Source organism: Hippopotamus amphibius, chromosome 15 (assembly GCF_030028045.1).
Source record: "Hippopotamus amphibius kiboko isolate mHipAmp2 chromosome 15, mHipAmp2.hap2, whole genome shotgun sequence".
In the NCBI taxonomy this organism is placed as follows: domain Eukaryota; kingdom Metazoa; phylum Chordata; class Mammalia; order Artiodactyla; family Hippopotamidae; genus Hippopotamus; species Hippopotamus amphibius.
In genome coordinates, this window is record NC_080200.1 from 44,449,930 (window position 1) to 44,469,681 (window position 19,752).

General features: G+C 46.3%; 2 protein-coding genes across 2 annotated transcripts in view; one reads left to right on the forward strand and one right to left on the reverse strand.

The window, feature by feature from the left end:
• The window catches only part of PDZD2 (PDZ domain containing 2), a 190,633-nt gene extending 184,441 nt beyond the window's left edge, over nucleotides 1-6,192 (reverse strand). The window contains exon 1 of the mRNA XM_057708100.1: nucleotides 5,857-6,192. The gene's annotated coding sequence lies outside the window, so the exon portion shown is untranslated. The remainder of the gene's footprint in view (nucleotides 1-5,856) is intronic.
• A 12,692-nt stretch (nucleotides 6,193-18,884) lies between these two features.
• On the forward strand, nucleotides 18,885-19,519 carry LOC130836128 (39S ribosomal protein L42, mitochondrial-like). The gene has a single exon (XM_057708112.1). The coding sequence runs from the start codon at nucleotides 18,965-18,967 to the stop codon at nucleotides 19,394-19,396; it is 432 nt and encodes a 143-aa protein (XP_057564095.1). The 5' UTR covers nucleotides 18,885-18,964; the 3' UTR covers nucleotides 19,397-19,519.
• Nucleotides 19,520-19,752: the final 233 nt, after the last annotated feature.

Below are 19,752 nucleotides of genomic sequence, written 5' to 3' on the forward strand. Positions count from 1 at the left end.
AGTTCATAGATGTCTCGTGGGTCACCTCCCAATTAGGGACCACAAGTCTGAGATCTCTCGGAACAGTCCCAGTCTCAGAAATCCTAGCCCATACTACTTCCATGTCCAATCCCGGGGAAATAGTTACACAAATTATGGTTCTTTAACTTGATGGGGAAATATGTTGCCATTAAAATTAATGAGTCAGTAATGACACGACAAATCCCTGAGTTGATTCACAGTAACATCTGAATCCCTATTGTATAGTACAGATGGTGTAAGGGGGTTCAGGCCGTAATAATGAATTATATAGCATAAAGCATACACGTTATATAGCACAGAATGGCCTCCAGAACCAGACTGCAGACGTCTGACTCTCTGCTCCACCACTGAAACGCTGGACGACCTTGAGCAATTTCCCTAAATACCGTGTGCCTCAAGTGATCTCCATTGTAACAATCAGGAGTAAAAATGGTACCTTCTACACAGGATTATTGTGAGGATAAGTTCACATGTGTAAAACCTGTAACAGTGTAAGCAGTAGGTGCTCAATAAATCTTAGCTATATTACAATATGAAGTGCCCATCCTTAACAGTCTTGATTTAGCAAGAGACGCAGATACAAACAGGAAAATGATGGTATAATGCTAAACGCAATCCAAGGCTTCCCCTCGGACTAACATTACACTAGGAATGGAAGAGATCAGGAGGGCCTCCTGTTCATAAAAATAAAGACTGTGTGTCACTGCCGCTTGAGTCAGATTGGAGAAAACAGGAACGGTCTGTCTACTTTCTCCTGCATTCCACTGAGCACTTCCGGAGTTTATTTCATCGTCCAAGCTTCCCCAAGTCTGGGATGCACGAAAGACAAAGGGTGGAAGACAGAGGAAGCGATACCAAGTGTGCAGACAGACCTGCCAGCCCCCACCACTGAGGCAGTGAGTGATAACGGCCTCTTGGCTTGTCACAGGCTGGAAAGCACGGGGTTTCTTTGTGGCTTCGTCATTTTAAGAACAGTCTTCATTTCTGTGACAGCCCCAAGATGTTCTCTCACTGGGATCAGCTAGCAATCTCCAAAGCAAAGGAATCCTCTTTTCCCCTCCAAATGTCTCACTGGTTATTCCTTCCTTTGAAGTTGGAAGACAGAATTACTTTCATCTGCCTGGAAAATCAGCAGCGTAGAGAGGAATCCTCCTTGGAATCAGAATGAGGAAATCAGGCAACTGTAAGGTGAGCCCATGGTCTGCCATAACTCCTTTTTGAAACGAGACGCTGTGTAAATCCATATCCACCCGTATCAGTTTGGCAGCAAATGATACCAACCTCGACTGAAAATAGCTTGAACAAGGAGGAAATTAATCATCTCACACGATGGGACACGCAGAGAAAGATGGTGCTTCTTGATGACCCTCTGGGATCTCCTGCACATCGGCTTCATCCTAAGGCTGGTGGCAAGATGCCTACAGCAGTTCTAGACAGCAATGTACCAATGAAGCAAAGGGGCCATCTGTTTTTTGTGTCTTTTTCTTAGCAATGAGCAAACCTTCCCTAGAAGCTCCACAAGAGACGTTCCTTTACACCTCATTGCCCAGACCTGGATCACATACTCTTTCCTACACTTGTCTCTTGGGTGTAGAATGGAAGTACCACAACTGGAGTGAACTAACTGTCTCGGATAATGGATGCTCCCAGGTCCATGAGACCACTGAGCCTGCAATGGGCTTCTGGCAAGGACCAAAGGAGGAAATGAACACGAATGTATTTCAGAGGAGTCCGTGTGCTGTACCGTTACTCTCACAGATAGAATTCTGAGAAGCCACAGCATCAAACACCTTCAGAAATGCCTCTGCCTGATACTCCATACATACAAAGAAGAAGAATCCCTGACCTGATGGAGAGAATGCTAATATACCTGGTATAAATGCCCAAGAACCACTCTATTCAGGGCCTGGACATTTATTGTTGAGTTGACAGTGCTTCGTGGCCTGTTAGCACTCTGTTCGAAGTGGGCACCTACAGCAGAGGGGTGTAAGCACGGAAGAACGAACTGAGAGGAGGAGGCGGAATCACTTGCCAGTAAACGTGATGGACTGAAATGAGAGAACAGAAGCAACAAGGACTGGAAGCTGAAAAGTGGTCAAATCCGTGATAACTGACTTAGCAGATGAAAGAAAGCTGAAACCTAGCACAGCAGGATGGGAAGCCTGGAAGCAGGCAGGGAGTCATACCACAGAGCTCCAGGGTCTCTGGAATTGGGGGCACCAGGCACTGAGGGGGCCAGGAGCCTGAAAGCTAGAGGGCTGGCTGTGAGTCTGTGCCTGAAGCTGTCAGACCCCAGTCACCCCTCTTAGTGCTGGGTCCCAAGTGACTGTGTACCTTCTGTGACCTGTTTGCTCTGTTGAATCAGAGATCAACTGTGGACTCAGAGGCACTGAGTGTAGCTGAGGCGAGGGGTGTGCTTTAACCACAGGGAAATCAGAGAAGGTGTCCATACCAAATGCTAGACTCCTGCTTTCCTTCCTAGTCTGGCTCACAGACGGTTGCAGCCACCAATTCCCCTCGGCATCGGGATTTCTCTTCTTCTGGTCAGTTTCCTTTGCGAGGAAAGATCTTCCACCAACAGGTGGGAATCCTCCAAAGAAGCCATTCAGCAGAACAATCCTGCACAGGTGCTCAGGGCCGGCCACACATGTGACTCACCTGGGGAGCTCTGAATAATCACTACTACCTGGGCCCTAGCAAGATCCTACGTCATTCAATTACTTGGCAAATCTACATGGAAAGTTTCCTGTGTGCCAGGAATTGTTCCAGATTCTGAAACACTGTTCTAGGTGTTCTTGGTAAGGTGGAACTCTTCCTGGGTATCAGCCCCATCCAGACATGCAGACCTTCCAGTTAACTTTTCAGTAGTCAGTTCCAGGATAACCAAACTCTTGAGGAAAGCCTTTAACATGTAAGAGACTTAAAAACAAAAATGAAACAAAACAAAAACTAAGAGGAAATCAGAAGAAAAGAAACAGAACAAGGAGTAGAGGGACGCTTCGAAGAAACTGCCATTGAGATCCTCTGAGAATTGAAAAGCTTTTCATTTGTGAAACGAGAACAGGAGGTTATAAAAAGAAAAGCTCTTGGAAATTAGAAATTTGATGGCAGACAAGGAAATACAATATATGGGAAGAGAAAACGAGGAAATTTCCCTGGAAGTAGAATTTGTTTTTAAAGGAGATAGAAAATATAAGAAAAAAAGTAAGAAAATTAGAGATTCAATCTATGAGGTCCCCCCCTTTCAACTTAATACGTGTTCCAGAAGAGGAGAGAAATCATTTTTTTTAATATTCCATAAAATGGTTCGGAACTAAAGGACATGAGTTTCCAGATCGAGAAGGTCCAATGAAAGCCAATAAATGGATGAAAAAAAGACTCACAGCAAGGTATATTATAATGAGATTTCATTACAGAGAGAAAGGACAGTACAAAGACAAGAAAATCTTTGAGAAGGGGAAATGATGACATTCAAAGCATCAGGAGCTGGAATGACAGACATCTTAACGGCAATGTTGAACCTGGAAGAGCAATGCTTTCCAAATTCGGAAAAGAATTTCCAACGTAGAGTTCATACCCCAGTAAACTATCAGCCAAATGTGAAGGATCTCAAAGAGTTTATCTCCTATGCATTCTTCCTCAGGAACTTCTAAAAGATGTTTTATCAGCATGAGACCAGAAACAAAGAAAGAGGAAGATGTGGGTCTACAACACAGGGGATGCCGAATAAGAAAGAGCAAAGTGAATCCCTGGTATGAAGATGAAAGGGGATTCCAGGATGATGAGTGTGCCTTGGGCCCTAAGAGCAGCAAATCTGGCGAAGGAGGCCGGAGGGCTCCCGAGCGGGATGAACCAGGCAGAGCCGGATGCACCTGCTATTCAGAAACATGGACAAGGAGCTGAAGTGGACGCCTCTGGGGGATAGGAGTTAAGGTGGTGAGGGACGGGCCAAAGGAACTGCTGTTTCTAGTTACAAGCCTCGTAGAACTATCTGGCTTTAAAGTTATGTATATGGATAGCTTTGATGAGGAAGGAAGGGGAGTTCAGGCAATGAATCAGATTCCAGAATGAAAACCCAGGCAAAGATCAGGAGAACCACAAGAACTGATGAAGGCAGCAAAGGCTGAGCACCCGGCAGAGCAGGTGAGACGAGAACTCGATGGCCCAGGAAACAGGCAGGAATGGGGTCACTATTTCCCTTCAGGGAAATAATTCTTAAGTGTGACCTGCCTGAAGTCACTGAGATCAGTAGGAACAGAGGATTAAAGGGAGCTGTGCGTGCCAAGCGTGGTGTCAGGCAACTCACAGGAGAGAGAAGGCAAACAGAAAGGCAGTTGTGGAAGACCTTACTGCTCCTTAGGCCGGCTGTCTTCCTTTCCCCCTAGATCAGGAAGAGATTGACTCAATCTCCTTAGACAATTACGCCCAGCTGCGCCGGCTCACAGAGCTCAAGGCTGAGAGGGCACGGACAAACCTGAAACCCTGAGTCCACTTCGGTTTCCCCATCACTTTCCCTGGTACATCCTATTTCCGTTTCTTCTGTGTGTAGCACACTCTAAGGACTCTTCTTTCCTTTAGAACCCAGTATTGGCCTGGTTTCCCAAAGCCCACCCTACTCATGGGTCCCCAGGGCAGCACCTGGGGGACAGTGGGTTTGACTAGCAGTCCTGAAGGCAATTAACTGCGGGTGGGTCCTGTTAACTTTGTTAACACCTTGGTAAAAGAAGAGTGTCTTGCCCATCTACAGGTTAGTGAAGATATACCCGCCAGGTTAACATTTGGCGGTAGGGAGATCCCCTTGTACCTTACTTTTCAATTCATTTGCAAAGTGAATTTAGAGTTGCCAAACAGTACAGGAGTGCAAAGTCTGAAACTACTCTATTTTGTGTGTATTTAAAGATACTTCTACATTATTCAGAGTCTATACTATCCCCCTCACCACATGAAACTCAGCCTGACCTATTTTTATGAAAAGCGTTTACGATTTACATTCACAGAATCTATTCTCCAGAAGTGGTTCCCAGGGTGACAGCTGTAGTTCCCTCCTCTTCACCCTCCCCCACCATCTCATGAGACAAAATTTGACTTAATTTCACTCCCAGTGTTCACAAACTGCTTACTAGAGAGTCGCAACCTGACAGAAAATGTCATTCTCTTTGCAAACATCCTTCATCTTTAAAATCTTTGATTTGTGGATACTACAGTCAAAACATCTTGTGAATCAGGGTTGGGGGAACTGTTCAAGCAGGCTGTTTAGCAGTTTAGGGCAAAGATCTGTCCCCAGAGGAGATTATGACCACTTGAGGGATCATAAAGAGTTCCTACTGGTAGAAGCTGCAGCTCTGCTCTGCCCCAGATTCGCTCCCCGCTAGTCACAGAGAGAAGCAAGCGGATAAGGGCAGTGTACCGGCTGCCTGGGATGCTGGACACCCTCTCCCCCTTCTGGGGCTTCAACTGCACCTCTTATCCTAGGTGACGGAAAGAACCGTGGATCTGAAGGCCCTCCGGACTCGTTCCCCCAGCCCCCCAGCGCTCCCCGCCCCGCCGCTCACACGCACTCTGGGCGCCTCCTTCCGTCTAGCAATTGACAACACCAGTTCCCTGTCGGTGACTCCTCCCAAGGAGCACAGACCATCCCTAAACACGCAAATCCCCCAAGTGGAAAACAAGACACCCGAGTGATCTGCGAGATGAGGACGGCGGGCGTTGGTTGGCTGCCGCGCCTCTGCGAGGCTGTGGCTCAATCTCCACGTTGATGCCTGCAGCCTCCGTCGGCATCCCCAGCCGAATCGGATGGGGAAGCCTGAGGTTTTTGTTGGTCAAGCAGATTCCTACCTCCAGTTCTGAAGTCACCTTCGGGGGTCTCCTCTCGACGTCCTCGGTGGAGGCTCGGTCGCGAGCAGCTGGCCCCGGGTAATCCTCCCGGGCTGGGCGCACACGCCCCGGGGCCGAGCCGGAGCCTAATCACCTGCTGGCCGCGGGCGGGGCGCGGGCGGGGCCGCTCAGCGCGGGCGCGGGGCCTGGGACGCGGCTCCCCCGTACGCCCCAAGACGGGCCTTCTGGAGCACGGCTCCCGCAGGACTCCCGGCCGCTGCCCGCTGCCCTCCGTGCGCGCCAGGTCCGCGGGAGGCCCCCCCCTCCGCCCTCCTCCGGTCCCGGTTGGGAGGTTATGAAAAGACTGTAATGGAATCCCGGCCTGGCTCGCCACTCCCCTGCTCACTTGTCAAAACTCCACGGCATCCCAGAACCCCTTCCCCGGTCACTCCCCTCGCAGGGAAAAGGAAGCCGCCCCGGGGAGGTTTCAGGGAGTCTGGGGTTTCGGGTGTAGCCACCTTTGTTTACAGCAACCGCCCCGGAGCCTCCCGCGGGAACTGGGAGCAGGTTTGGGGAGAAAACGCCCTCCGCAGATACCCTCGCCCGGTCAAAAGTTCTCCCTCCAGCCTCCGCGGGAAGCTCCACCTCCCCAACATCAATTCATTTCATAACCGCTGCGTTTCATAATCAGCAGCATGGGTGCTTCCTGGGGGTGGGGTGGGGTGAGGGGGAGCCCCAAACTAGAATCACAGCCCTCACACCGGGCAGGAGATCAGGCAATTTCCAGAAAGCTGCAGTCAGATTCTTTCTGCTGGAGAAACCAAATGGACCGCTGCTGAATTACAATCGCCGGTGACTGCACAAGGGAAGCATTTCCTTTATACCTTCTCCCGCTCCCGTGCCCCTCCCGTCTTCTGCGGGGTTCAGTCCACAAGTCATCCCCCCACCCCCGGAGGGACGCGAATGGGCTTGCGCCTCGCGGCCATCTCTCCAGCTGCAAACTGATGAGGAAGCCCGACCCACGAGGCTGAATTGTTTACATCACACCCACTGAGGGCTTCCTGTCAAATTAATGGGAATACAAATAAGACAGGAAAAGAGTGTTTGCTTTTCTTAGAGCAGGGGTGGGGGCGGGTGGGCGGTGGGGGGTCGCCCGACGTTTCATTAGCTGAAGAGCTTGCTTTTCAAAACTTCAATTGTATTTTATTCCTTTTCCCCACTTTGAACACTTGTTGAAAAGGAAAAGCATCGCTGTGCCAAACCTCAAACCATTAAGGAACTTCTGCTCAAAACACATTTTCACCTAGTTTGGAACAGGATCCAGGTTGGAGCTCGCAGGCGGCGCTAGAGGTATGGGGACCTCCTGTGGTCGAATGGCACACATGTCCCCACAGCCTGAAGCCCTGCACCACACGGGCACACACACTCACCCCACGCCTGGGGGTTCATGCCGGAATCTTGCCTCAGTCCCACTCCCCACCCCTGTCTCTAAGCTATGGTTCTCTTCCTGGGCGTCCAGCAGCTCTGCAATGGACAGATCTGGTAGAATTCAAAGCAATTAATTAAAAAGGAGGAGGCAAAAGAAGCCTTCGGTTCTCAGTATCATTATTGCCACTGGAGAGGGCAATTAGAGCCTGGGAGGGGCCAACCCATGTCCAGGCTGGCCTGGACATCTGCTCACTCTTAGAAGCAGCCCACAGAGCACATGGTAAATAATTATTATAATCCCCAGTCCTGAAATTACACCCCCCACCCCATTGCTTCATTCAGGTTGGCACAACAGCAAACCCAGAGATGGGCAGGAATGCCAGGCGGTGGCATTCCTCCTTTGGAAGTACTGGAAGGAAACAAAACCCCAGGATAAAGTACACCTCAAGGAGGTGTGGGCATTGCAACCAACAATGACAATGGAGTTTAGGAGAACAGTACATGCGCCCAGTGAGAACAAGCTCTGCAAGCCAGTCCTCAAAATACTGCAATTCCTGGGTCAAAGCAAGTTAGGCTGATGATTTTAGAAAAACCCAAGTGTATCAGAACTCTCTAATAGAAAGTGACTACCTTACAAATATTATAAGGGTCCCAGTGAGTGTGAGCTCCTCCCCAACCTCCCCTTTTCCTCTCTTCTGCCAGGAGGTGGTAGTCCTGGTGGATTCATTAGCATACTTTTATGTGGCATCTTGGTATCTGATAAGTTTTATGGGAATTAGGTTCAAACTGAATAATCTTCTAATAATAATTTCAGAAGTGCTGCATTTCTTCCTTCTGATTGCTTTCTCCGCTGACAGTTTTCTTCTTTCTCTCCTCCTTCCATCTGGTATGTAATTTATGATGTGCAAATCAATGCTGTTTAAAGTAAATCCATGATTTTCACCATAACACAAATAAATATTCCCCTCTTTCTCCACCAACTCTATGCCTAAGCTCAGTTTAGGGTGTGTATGTGCTAAGAATTAAAATTTGACCACATCTGTATAATATCTTAATTTCATGAAAGCCTTTGAATGCATATGACATTCTCATCAGCAGGCCAGAAAGATACGATCTGGTCTGTCTTTCTCTCACCGGGTTTCACTGCAGACTGGAAAAGAGATCAATGGCTCAGTAAACAAAGGGGTGCTTAAAATGTGGCCTCCAGTTTTATCCTAGGTCTGGTTTAAGTAATACTTAAAACTGCTGTATGCACACCCAGAGTCTACAAATAATATTGAGTGGGAATTGCCGATATGCTAAGAGAATCCAAATTGGCTTCAACACATGAAGGAAGTGTCTCATGAAAAACAGTTTCGGGTTCAGCCCGACAGCTGATTACAAAAGTAGTATCCTGAGGGGTGATGATCAAAATGACAGGCATAAATGGGGCTTAATATCTAGATTTGAGAAAAACTGACAAAGATGTGAGGATCACAGCAGATCGTGCATTTAACAGGAATCTGTGTGTAGTGCTGATAAGAAATAGGCAACACAGCAGGGGGGTGAATTCAGCTGGTGGGAGTCTGACATGAAAGGAACATGTCTCTCCCCATTTCTCCCTCCCCCATAATAAAGAATTTGGCAGCAGACAGACTCTTAATAGGGTGGTAAGTCCAGTGTGAGGCCCCTGATTTTAAGGGCAACATGGAGACACTGGAAAGGTTCCAGAGGAAAACCAAAATGATTAAAGAGACAGAAAATAGAACCTAGGAGGGAAGGTTAAAGCATTTGGAGTTGTTTAGTCTAGAGTGAAAAAGTGCCTAAAGGCAAACTTAACAGTCTTCTCCTCCCACTTGAAAGGTTATTATAAAGAGGACACCGACCAGCTGTTCATCTCTACGGAAGACAGAAGAGGTAAGAGAGGCAAAATGCAACACTAAAATTTGGGTCAGACACAAAGAAGACAAGCTTGATGCTCATGGTAACGGACTTGACATTGACATCATCATGCAATCTTCACCTCTCAGACTCCATCCTAGTGATAGTCTTGTGTGTTTAGGCAGAAGCCAGGCTGGAGAACTCCTTTCCTTCCCTTCTAGGGCTACAGGAGTCCTCATTACCCCCACTGAATGTGAGGGCAATGGTCCTAAGCATCCGTGTTCCCTAATTCAGAAGCAGGGTACCACAAGAACATATATAATTCTCTCTTCAAACATATGCCCGCGTCTCATCGGACCTTTGTTTATTGGGTGGATATCTCTCAAAATATGCCCAACTTCCGACATTGATAAGCATATTTTATAGATTCACTCCTCTATATTATTTCTACGTACTGGGAGCATTACTTTCTTTCTTTTTTTTTTTTTTGTCATGCCACACAGCATGTGGGATCTTAGTACCCCAACCAGGGATCGAACCTGAGCCCCCTGCATTGGAAGCACGGAGCCTTAACCACTGGACCGCCAGGGAAGTCCTGGAACAACATTATTTTTCTTTTAGTGAGCACAAAAATATTAGTTGATGATGATGATATGATGGCTACGAATTATTAAACTCTCCCTATAATTACGTTGGGCGCTGTGCTAGCTACTTTATTTAGACTGTCCATCTCATTTATTTTTTGCAGTAGCCCTGTGAAGTGGATATAATTATTAGCCTTATTCTAACACAAGGAAACTGAGTCACAACGAGGTTAAGTAACACAGCTAGTAAATGTTGGAGTCTCAAATCAAACCCATTTAATCTGACTCAAAAGGGTGTGCTTCACCATTACACCACTGTCTCTGGTTCATTATTTTTAGCTCTTGGGAGGGAGGAAACATTGCAAAAAGACGCATTTATTCTTGTTGGCCCACACTGGTTAGAAACCAAGTCTTCGACAGGTTTACATTGCCTGGGAAACACAGTTGTTTTTTCCCAGCATAGCAGAGGAAGGAAGGACTGACTTTGCCTTCAGGTCAGAAGTATGCATTGCTATCTCCCACAAAGCTAAAAATCTAATCAAAGTCCATCTCTATTTTATTAATTAGAAACACTTAGCTATTCATCTATACTCTAATTTTGCTCATAGTAGGTGTTCCAGGACTGTTGAATGAATGAATACAAATGCATTATGACTTTGATGCTTCAAGGCAAACTGAGCTGAATTGAGTTTTTCCAGCATGCGGGTGATCAAGGCTCTGGTGGGTCATTTCTATGGGCCCCTTATCAGATGTTCCCCAAGAGTCTTAAAATCTGTTTCCTTTAACTCAGCATCCATGAGAAAGGCATATGGATGGGTCACATTTTCCCACCATCAACTACTTTTAGATCAAGAAAAGATTTTTAGTGGGGTTTATTGAGTGCTGTTGTATATCAACAATAGATGATTCAGAAGTGAAACAGACATCAAAATGATTTTTAGAAAGGCAAACGAACTACACACAAAAAATCAAAAGCCTTCATCCACATTACGCCAAAGGACAGATATTTTCCCATTAGGACAATTTATCCTTAGTCTATAAACAGAGAGGGGCATAATTACCCAAGTGTTTGCTAACAGATCTAAACCTTATGTAGCTATAAAAAGCTGGAGAGAGGAAGAAAGAGGAAATTCCCAGGAGAAGATCCCCAACCACATTCAGGGCCATCAGATCTCCGTATATACAAAGCCCAGCAGTGGTACCAAGTGGAACATGAGAAGAAACCTCAGGATTTTAACACAAGCCACAGAAATAACTTTGAATTGTCTTAAAACTAAACAATGACAATTCTATCCAATAAACTTTCAGCCGACACATGGGCAGAGGGGTGACTTACTGGCATTCCAGATGCAGTTAATAGAAACATGATGCCCAGAATAAAAAAGGTATTCAGTAAATGTTGACTGAATGGATGGGTGAGTGAATGAATATCTGAACAGATGTCCAAGCTGCCTCTTTCCCCCTCTGAATCTCTGTTGGAAAGATGTCTTTGATGCTTCAAACCCAAAGCCCCCACAGAAGTGTGGGACCATTTGAACTGGTACCCTAGGAACACTTCTAGAGCCAGAGACTGGTTTCCTACCCAAAGATACCAACTGATAATCTTGCCATGAACACAGGAAGGGGGACTGCAATACCTGTGGAACGTCTTTGCAGGCCTTGATTCGAAAGCTCCCATTTTTTACCGTGTAGATTCTAAGCTATTTGAGGTCCAACAGAATCAAGTGCTAAGCAGCCAGCATCTATTGAGGCACTTACCGGATACTGGATCTTGTTCTAAGCCCCTCACACATTCACTCATTAAATCCTTACTACAGTCTTAAGAATATGTCCTATTATCATCAACCCATCTTATAGGCAACAAAACTGGGCCAAAGGACTACCTAAATTAGCTCATGGTCACACAACTAGGAAGCAGAGGAACTGGAACGCAAACAGATTCCATCTGGCACCAGCACTTGCTCCTAACTGCTGTCCCGTGCTACCTGTCCAACACCTCTCTGTCACTGCTCAACACAAAATCACTATCCAAGTCAAAGCGTTTACCCACAGATATTCAAAGAGCATTCTAATCTCTGCCGGATGTGATCCTTAACTCCGCTAGTGCACCTCTCTCCTGAGTGCTCACATCACTTATTGTGCAATGAACACAACTATAACATCTCTCCAACTAGATCTTAAGTTCCTTGGAGTTAGGACTATATGGTGTTGCATGGCAGTCTGGGGATACCGTACAACGAGGAAGATCTAGATGTATAGTCCAAATCCCATAAGTCGTTTCACACTTCCTATTCTCGTATTCAAACTATACTCCCTAAGGGCTTGCTGAAAAGGGGAGATTAAATGAGAAAATGAAGGATACAATATAGGATGATGCCTGATATTGTAAGCCAGGGATTTTCAACCACCAGCTATTTTGATCCTCAAGAACCATTTGGCAATATCTGGAGATATTTTTCATCGTCACAGCAGTGGGGACGGGTGCTACTGGCATCGAGTGGGTAGAGGCCAGCAGTGCTGCTAATCACCCTGCAAAGCACGGGGCAGGCCCCCCCACAAAGGATTATCCATGCAAAATGTCCATAGCAAGAGGGCTGAGGCTGAGACACCCTGCTGCGAGCCAGAAAAATTTTGTCAGAAATAAAAGTTCCCATTCTCTTTCCTTTCCTTATTTTTCACAGTACTGTGCTTATGCGAGGTACTCAGTAAATCTTGTGGAGTAAAACTTTGGACAAATGGGTAAGTGAATGTATGAAGTTTTAAGATACTTCGCTAGTAAACACTTGCGAGTGTGGTCTAGTCATGGCACGGGTTCGAGTGGGAGTTAATTAACCTAGAACCTGAACCTTCGAATATCTATGCACAATGAAAGGAATCTGAAAATCTGAAATTAACCCAACCTAATACTGGGGTCCTGAGCCCAACGAAAGTGATGTCAACGTTGGTCCTAGGAAAGCTGAACTTCGACAAAGGCCAGCTCCTCCCACTGGCGGCTTCCCAAGTGACGTGGCTATTAGCCTACAAATGCTTCCTCATCTGATTCTGGTCTCCACCCCAAAGATACAGCAAAACAGCCAGAAGACCATGGAAGATTTTACTCAACTCTCTACCCTAGTCCATCACCCACCCCTGCAACAACCACACACAACCTAGAGCCCAGTCAAGAGAACTCTCATCCAGAACACGGATTGAAAAACACAGTGGAAGCAAAAAAGGACACACAGTCCTTACCTGAAGTCTTCAACAAGTTCAGTAAGACTGGTTGCAAGAACTGGTAACCCAAGAATAAAAGCCTACATTCCTGGATATAGCATAAGTCACATTAACGGAAACCAGAAAACCAAAAGTTTCTTTCCACCTCCCATTCTCCAGACTTGGTGGCCACATCTGTTCTTAAGAATTTAAGACTTCTCCATCTTTTACAGTCAGAATCCATGAATGATTTTTGTGTGGTTGGATATGAGAAAATCTAAAACTTGAGTTTCCAGTCATCTTTAAGCATATTTGGGATGCTTAATTACCTGAACTAAATTACCTGCCCAGAACTGTAAGGACAAGATAGGTTCTTTCTTGCCTTGGGTGCCTGAACACATCTAAGCTGGGATTGTCCTCCCCACTTTAATCACCTTCCTGACTCATCTCTAACCAATTCCTATTCATCTCTCTGGGCTCAGCTCAGACACCACCTCCAGGGTTCCCACCCTGACCCTCCCCTGGAGGATATCTGAGGCCCTCCTTGCAGCTTCAACAGCATCCCCGCTGTCCCCTCACTTGTTTGATTACCTTTATATCCTGTGGCCTTGCTTACTATTTTATTCCCAGGTCCTAGCACTGTGCCTGGAACATACGGGTGCCCAGTAAATAGTTGTTGCATGAATGAGTATAAAACATTCACTCCTGGGACTTCCCTGGCGGTCCAGTGGTTAAAATTCCATGCGTCCACTGCAGGGGGTGCAGGTTCCATCCTTGGTCAAGGAACTAAGATCCCACATGCTGCGCAGTGTGGCCAAAACAAACAAACAAACAAAAACACACCCGCACACTCACACAAATCAAAAAGACATTCATTCCTGAAACTACTTATTGAGTGCCTACTATGAATCAGGTATTGGTTTAGGCACCAGGAAAACAACTATTTCTATCTTAGTATTAACAACAACAGTAAAAGCGACTGTAGCTAATGTTTATTGAGCATTTACACTATACCAGGGATCCTGCCAAGCTCTCCTCTGCATTGTCTTTTAACCTTCTCCCCCTCCATACCCATATGGCAGATACTGCTATCATTCCCACTGTACCAACGAAAAAAGATGCCAGGTCACTCCTATGGACCTTAATGTGAAAGAATCTCTGACATTTAAATTCCTTTAGGTCTATTTATGTGGGCTTAACTCACATCAACTAAGAAAAGGTTACCTGTAATTCACTCATGAGCTTTGCTGATGTCTGTCCCTTGCCTGGAAAGTCCCTATCCATTCTTCATATTGTCTGAGATTTATTTTAAAATATTTTGATATAGGCTATCAAGGGATGGCAGCTGTAATCTACACTCTCCAGAGGCTATGAGCTGGCGTTTGAAGGATATTTATCAGAGTCCACCCAGCAGCAGACATCTGAAATATCACGACCTAAATCTGCAGCACAAAGTTCTGCAGTTACTGAAATGGAGGTTCGAAACATTGTGTATCATCTGAGGAATGAGAGATTTTTAAGATAAGTTGGTTAGAAAGGTTCGTATAGTGACCTCTGTCATTGCCTGCTGAGCTGCAAGAATCCAGGGCTTCAGCAGTGGGACTCCATCTGTCCAGGGTCCGCCCAGTTAATGGAGGATTCTGTCACTGGGCCTGATGATAAAATCAGGTGATTCTGCCCACAGAGGACTACGACGTGCCCTTCAGAGTGAACCTGCTGGGAAGGGGCCCACTGGAGCACCTGCAAGAACAGCCGGGGAGATGTCACCAAACTTATCCAAGCAGGCGGTGGGAGTATTTCTGTGCCTGCTCCACGTATGGCAGGAGTCAAGGACTTGCTCTCATGGTAACCCACCACCTGACACCGGGGCTGTAGCGTTCTCAACCTTTCCTGACAATCGGAGGCTACTGATGTTTAACAAAAGAACCTGACAACTGTGAGCAGCTAATTGGCTCAGGCAATCCCCTCTTCCCTGCCTTGGTCTCTTGGAGAACACCTGTTCATCTTCCGACACTAAGCTCAAAATCCGCCCCGCGGAGGCTCCCTTGCTGAGTCATCCACCCACGGGACCTGTGAGGACTCCTCTAGTTGCCTGCACGTGGCAGAGATTGTTTGCATAGACTCCAATCACCAAGATAACCTGGACAAGTCTCTTCCTACACCCCGAAAAAGTCTAATTTAGCAAATGCGTTTACTTTAGGATGTGATTTATCGAGCCAAGGGCCACACTAGGTGCTGAGAAAACACCGATGAACAGCACTGACCGCGGGTCCAGTGAGCTCAGAGACGGCGGCGGCCGGACAAAGAAAGCAGCGGCGTTAGTTACAACGGGATGTGGGGTACCTGCTGAGTCCGGGGCTATGAGACGTCCGTCAGGGACACCTAATTAGTCCTGGAAGGTCAGAGAAGGCGTCCAGAAGATGTGGCTGGAAGCTGGCCCCTGGGGAGGAGCAAGCATCAGCACAATGCAGAAAAGACTCCAGGAAGAGGAAGTGCCAAGTACAAAGGTCCAGCGCACAGACCATGGGGTTCAAGGACACCATGCTCTGAGGATGCAAAGGTTCACCCCGGGAAGCAGGGTCAGCTGGGGGTGGAGTGAGGTGAGCGGAACACTGGACGGGCTGGAGACGCGGAGCTTTGTGAGGAAATGGTTTGGGCTTCCTTCTTGAAGGGCTTTCCGCGGAGGAGTGCATGAACAGATGTGCATGTTAGAATGATGGCGCCGACTCCCGGAGGCCGGCTGGGTGCAGGCACGGACGGGGTGAGGAAGCTCTTGTATGAATCCAGGCAAGACAAGATGGCGCCTGGCCTAGGGCAGTCTCTGTGGGCCCGCACTTCCCCTGTGTCTCTGATAAACCTCCAGTCTGGCTCTGTTTCCAGCTCTCTGCCTCTGCTAGACTGTCAGTCCCTTGACTGCAGAAATTGGAATTCACTCATCTCTAGAGCCTTAGGGATCCCAGGTGATAAAGCTCTCAGTAAAGGGTTGGTGGTGCCTGTGGAAGGACAGAATTCCTTAATTACAAATATGACTTCCTTTTGCCGGGTTCCTCATCACCAGACCCCCACTGCCACCCCATCTCTGCCACGGCTGCCTGCGAACATCTCAACAACTATGCACCTCTTTCACATTTGGTCACTCCAAGGTGTAGGGTGACTCCCACTTCACGTCATGAAGCACGGACTTTGATTTGTAGCCTTCACAGCCTCCTGAACATCTTCTGCCCTTTTCTCTCACTACAGCCTAGCTCAGCCCCCCACTCCATCCAGTCAAGACTTCACACAGGTCTGGCTTAAAGTGCCCCTCCCCCACCATCTTGAAACTTTCCAAGGGGTGACCTCACTTACGTGAAGCAGCTACTCCCTCCCATCTGATCTCCTAAATCCATCTCATTATTTAAGTATAAAAATAAAACAGTCCCACCATCTGCAAGAAGCATTCATGAACTCCAGCTAACCTGGTAGAGGATCCCACCCAGCTGTAATCCCGTGAATATGTATTCCTGCCAACTGCCTATGATTCGACGTTTTCCCTTCAAGGATATAACACCACGTCCTTGTCTCTACCTCCCGTGCCTGTACCATCAAGTTCCTACTCCATGCTCCGCTTGCCCTGTTCCCTGGAGCAGCCAAAGTTCCCTGGTCTTCTTCCAGCCCACAGGGGTCTTCTACTTTGACCCACTCCGGAGAACTGGGGCTTGGCCAGGATGAACTCAGAAGTAGAAAACCCACTGTAGCCATGGCCACCTCTAGGCCTGGCCCAAATCTCAGCCTTGCCAGCTGGCTTCCAATAGTGAGCACTGGGTTACCCAGAAGTGCTTCTATAGACTCTCTTGAAGAGTTAAAAGTGGGTAGTATCCTAGAGGGTATTCCTTTTCCCCGAGGACTTCATCTACTTGGGTCTGGTGCCCTTCCTTCCACAGGTTTGTACTAAAGTTGACAGAGACAATATAGGAGACCCAGTAAAATTAAAATTTTAGGTGAAAAATGAATACTTTTTTAGTATTTGGTCCCAAATAGTGTATGGAATTTTTTATTTGCTAAGTCTGACGACTCTAGTTTGTACTGGTTTTATAAAAATCACATCTACACTTAATAGGCAAATAATTATGCAGAAAACAAAACATAGATGCGTTGTTAAAACTTGGGACCCTTGAAAATATCCTTTGTGTTCTGTTTCTCACTCTGATGGACGTCTTCTTACAAGGATAGATTTGCAATCATCTTTATAGCTCACTTGAAGTCCCTTGCCTCTGTCCAACCTTGCTCACTCAGTTTATAATTCTCTTCCCATGATCACTCTTTGCATCATTAAATTCAGCCACTTTGACCCTTCTTCCGTTCCCAAGCAATTACCACTCAATCAAGGGCTTCACCTTGACTTGCTCTGTCTTATGATGATATATCAAAACATCTCCTCTTTACAAGTCAGTGAACTACATTAAGGAAACACTGAATGGCTAGTAAGTAGTTCCCTGATTCTTCCAAATTGACCTCAAGGATCAGATTCCTCTTCCTAATTGTCCCACACTCTCCAACTCTAGGAAATCCTTCCAGAAAAGAAACTCTAGGATCCCAACCCTGATCTAATCTGGTCCATCATTACTCTCCAATAGCCGGAGAAGGTCCCAGTTGGGAAAAGCAAGGGACCAGATAAAGCCCTGAACAATTTTCTCACACATGAAAAAACTGGAGTCCTTCCAGAGTCCCAGGGGATATCTCAATCATATCATTTACAAAAACCATACTGTTTACCAATGGTGCCACAAAAAGGGGACATTTAACGTTACTCGGGGAGTGGAGCGTTTAACCCACTTATAAATGTATATGTGGGGAAACGGACATGAAAGGGAGCTATATCTCTGCAGTTACTCTCCAGTTTGCACAGAGTAACAGGGATTGCAGGAGACGGCGGCTAAAACTCAGAGAGGGAACCAGAGTAGCAGTCAAGATATGACAAGACATGGGAGCTCCCTGGGTGGGCTGGTTAGGAAGGAAGGATACTAGTGAGATCAAGAAAGAGTTGTTAATGTATCAAGGGGGAAAAAAAGCCCCTTGCATTACCAGGTGAACATCATTGAAGACAGCCGTGGTGGTAGACAGGTGGACAATGTCATTGCTGGTTACAAATTCCATCATATTATCAGGGTTATCATCCCTTTCCTCTATCATTCATCCCCATGAGAAAAGTAAGATAGATAATTATTACACCCTCTCCAGAGGAAAAGAATTCGATGAAAAGGATGTAGGAACTTCAAGGGACCCAGGTTTCCTGACTTCTGGTCGAGGGTGCCTTCCTTGCCTTGCAGATAGTTGTTCTATTAGGAACCAGCTGGACCCTGGCAAGGAAGTTGCTTTCAGACTCATCCCAGTACTTCTGGAAGGATGTGCTGGGATTTCGGACCGGGCCGTGTCAGGGTAAGCAGCCCAGGAAGAAAAAGGGGCCTGGGTTTGGATCCTGTCTCTTCTTTGCCAGCCTGGATTCTCTCGTCTGTATCTGGGGTAAGGATGGTTATGGGAAGAGGTGTTGTGAGCTGTCACTGAGCTGGCGCAGCTGCCGTATGCATACACATCGTCCTTAACAGTGACTCTGACTGTAGGTTCGGGAATCTAACCTGTGTTTACAGCTATGCAAATCCTGGCTAAGGGAGAGATGACATGGATGAGAACTGGGTAGTTTTGCAGAGCTACCAAAAGGCTGGTTGAGTTATATGTTTTCTGAAGTGACAAGAGAAAGTTTACAAGCTAGCAATGGCTCCTATATGTTGACTGCTCTCTGTGTCAGGCACTGAGACGAGCCTTTACATGCGTACCCTCATTTACTCTCCCATCACCTTAGCAGTCAGGAATCATTCTTTACTCCAGTTTACAGTTAGGGAAACCTTGGTTTAGTGGGGTTAAGAAACTGCCCTCTGATTGAGACAAGATGGCGGGCTGGTGGTGAGCTGCAGTAAAGGGGTGAAAATAGGTATACCTAGAAGCAGATTTTTTTTTTTTTAAAGAAGCAGATTTTAAAAGCAGTTTCTCTTCAAGTCATCTTTCATACCACCTGATAAGCGTCTTGATTCATGATGGCATTGGCAGCAGTAAAATGGGCGATATCAAGTAGAACTATCTCGAAACACTTATTTCCAATTCAAAATGGAGCCTTATATTTTGTTTGTCATATATCTACGTATTCTTCTCTTCCAGATGACTATAATTGCAAAGTAGAGCTTGCCTTGACATCTAACGGCAGGACAATAGTATGCTATCACCCTTCTGTGGATGTTCCATGTGAACACACAAAACCTATCCCTCGGCCAGATCCCATGCAGAATAATGAAGAAACACATGATTTAGTGCTGAAAACCAGATTAGAAGAAAAAGGTGAACACTTAGAGCAAGGACCCATGATAGAACAACTTAGCAAAATGTTCTTTACTACCAAACACCGTTGGTATCCTCGTGGACAGTATCATAGATGTCGTAGGAAACTGAATCCTCCAAAAGACAGATGATATTGAGGTTTTCAGGAACCAAAGAGAAATGTTATCCTGCATTTCATTTGCCATTTGAGAAAATACAATTGGGTATATTCACTAATATGTTTTATAGTAAAATAATAAAATGTCTTTCCATATGTTAAAAAAAAAAAAAGAAACTGCCCTCTGTTACACATTTCATGAGTGATAGGATCAGGATTCATTACATTTATGCTCTTAAACAGAGGGGTGTGCACGTGTGTGTGTGTGTATACAGGCGCACATGCATTTAGAAGAAAATATATCAAATACTAGCAGTGATTACCTCTGGGTGGTGGGATTACAGGTGGTCACTTTCTTTTTTTTACCTTACTTCAGTATGTACTGCTCTT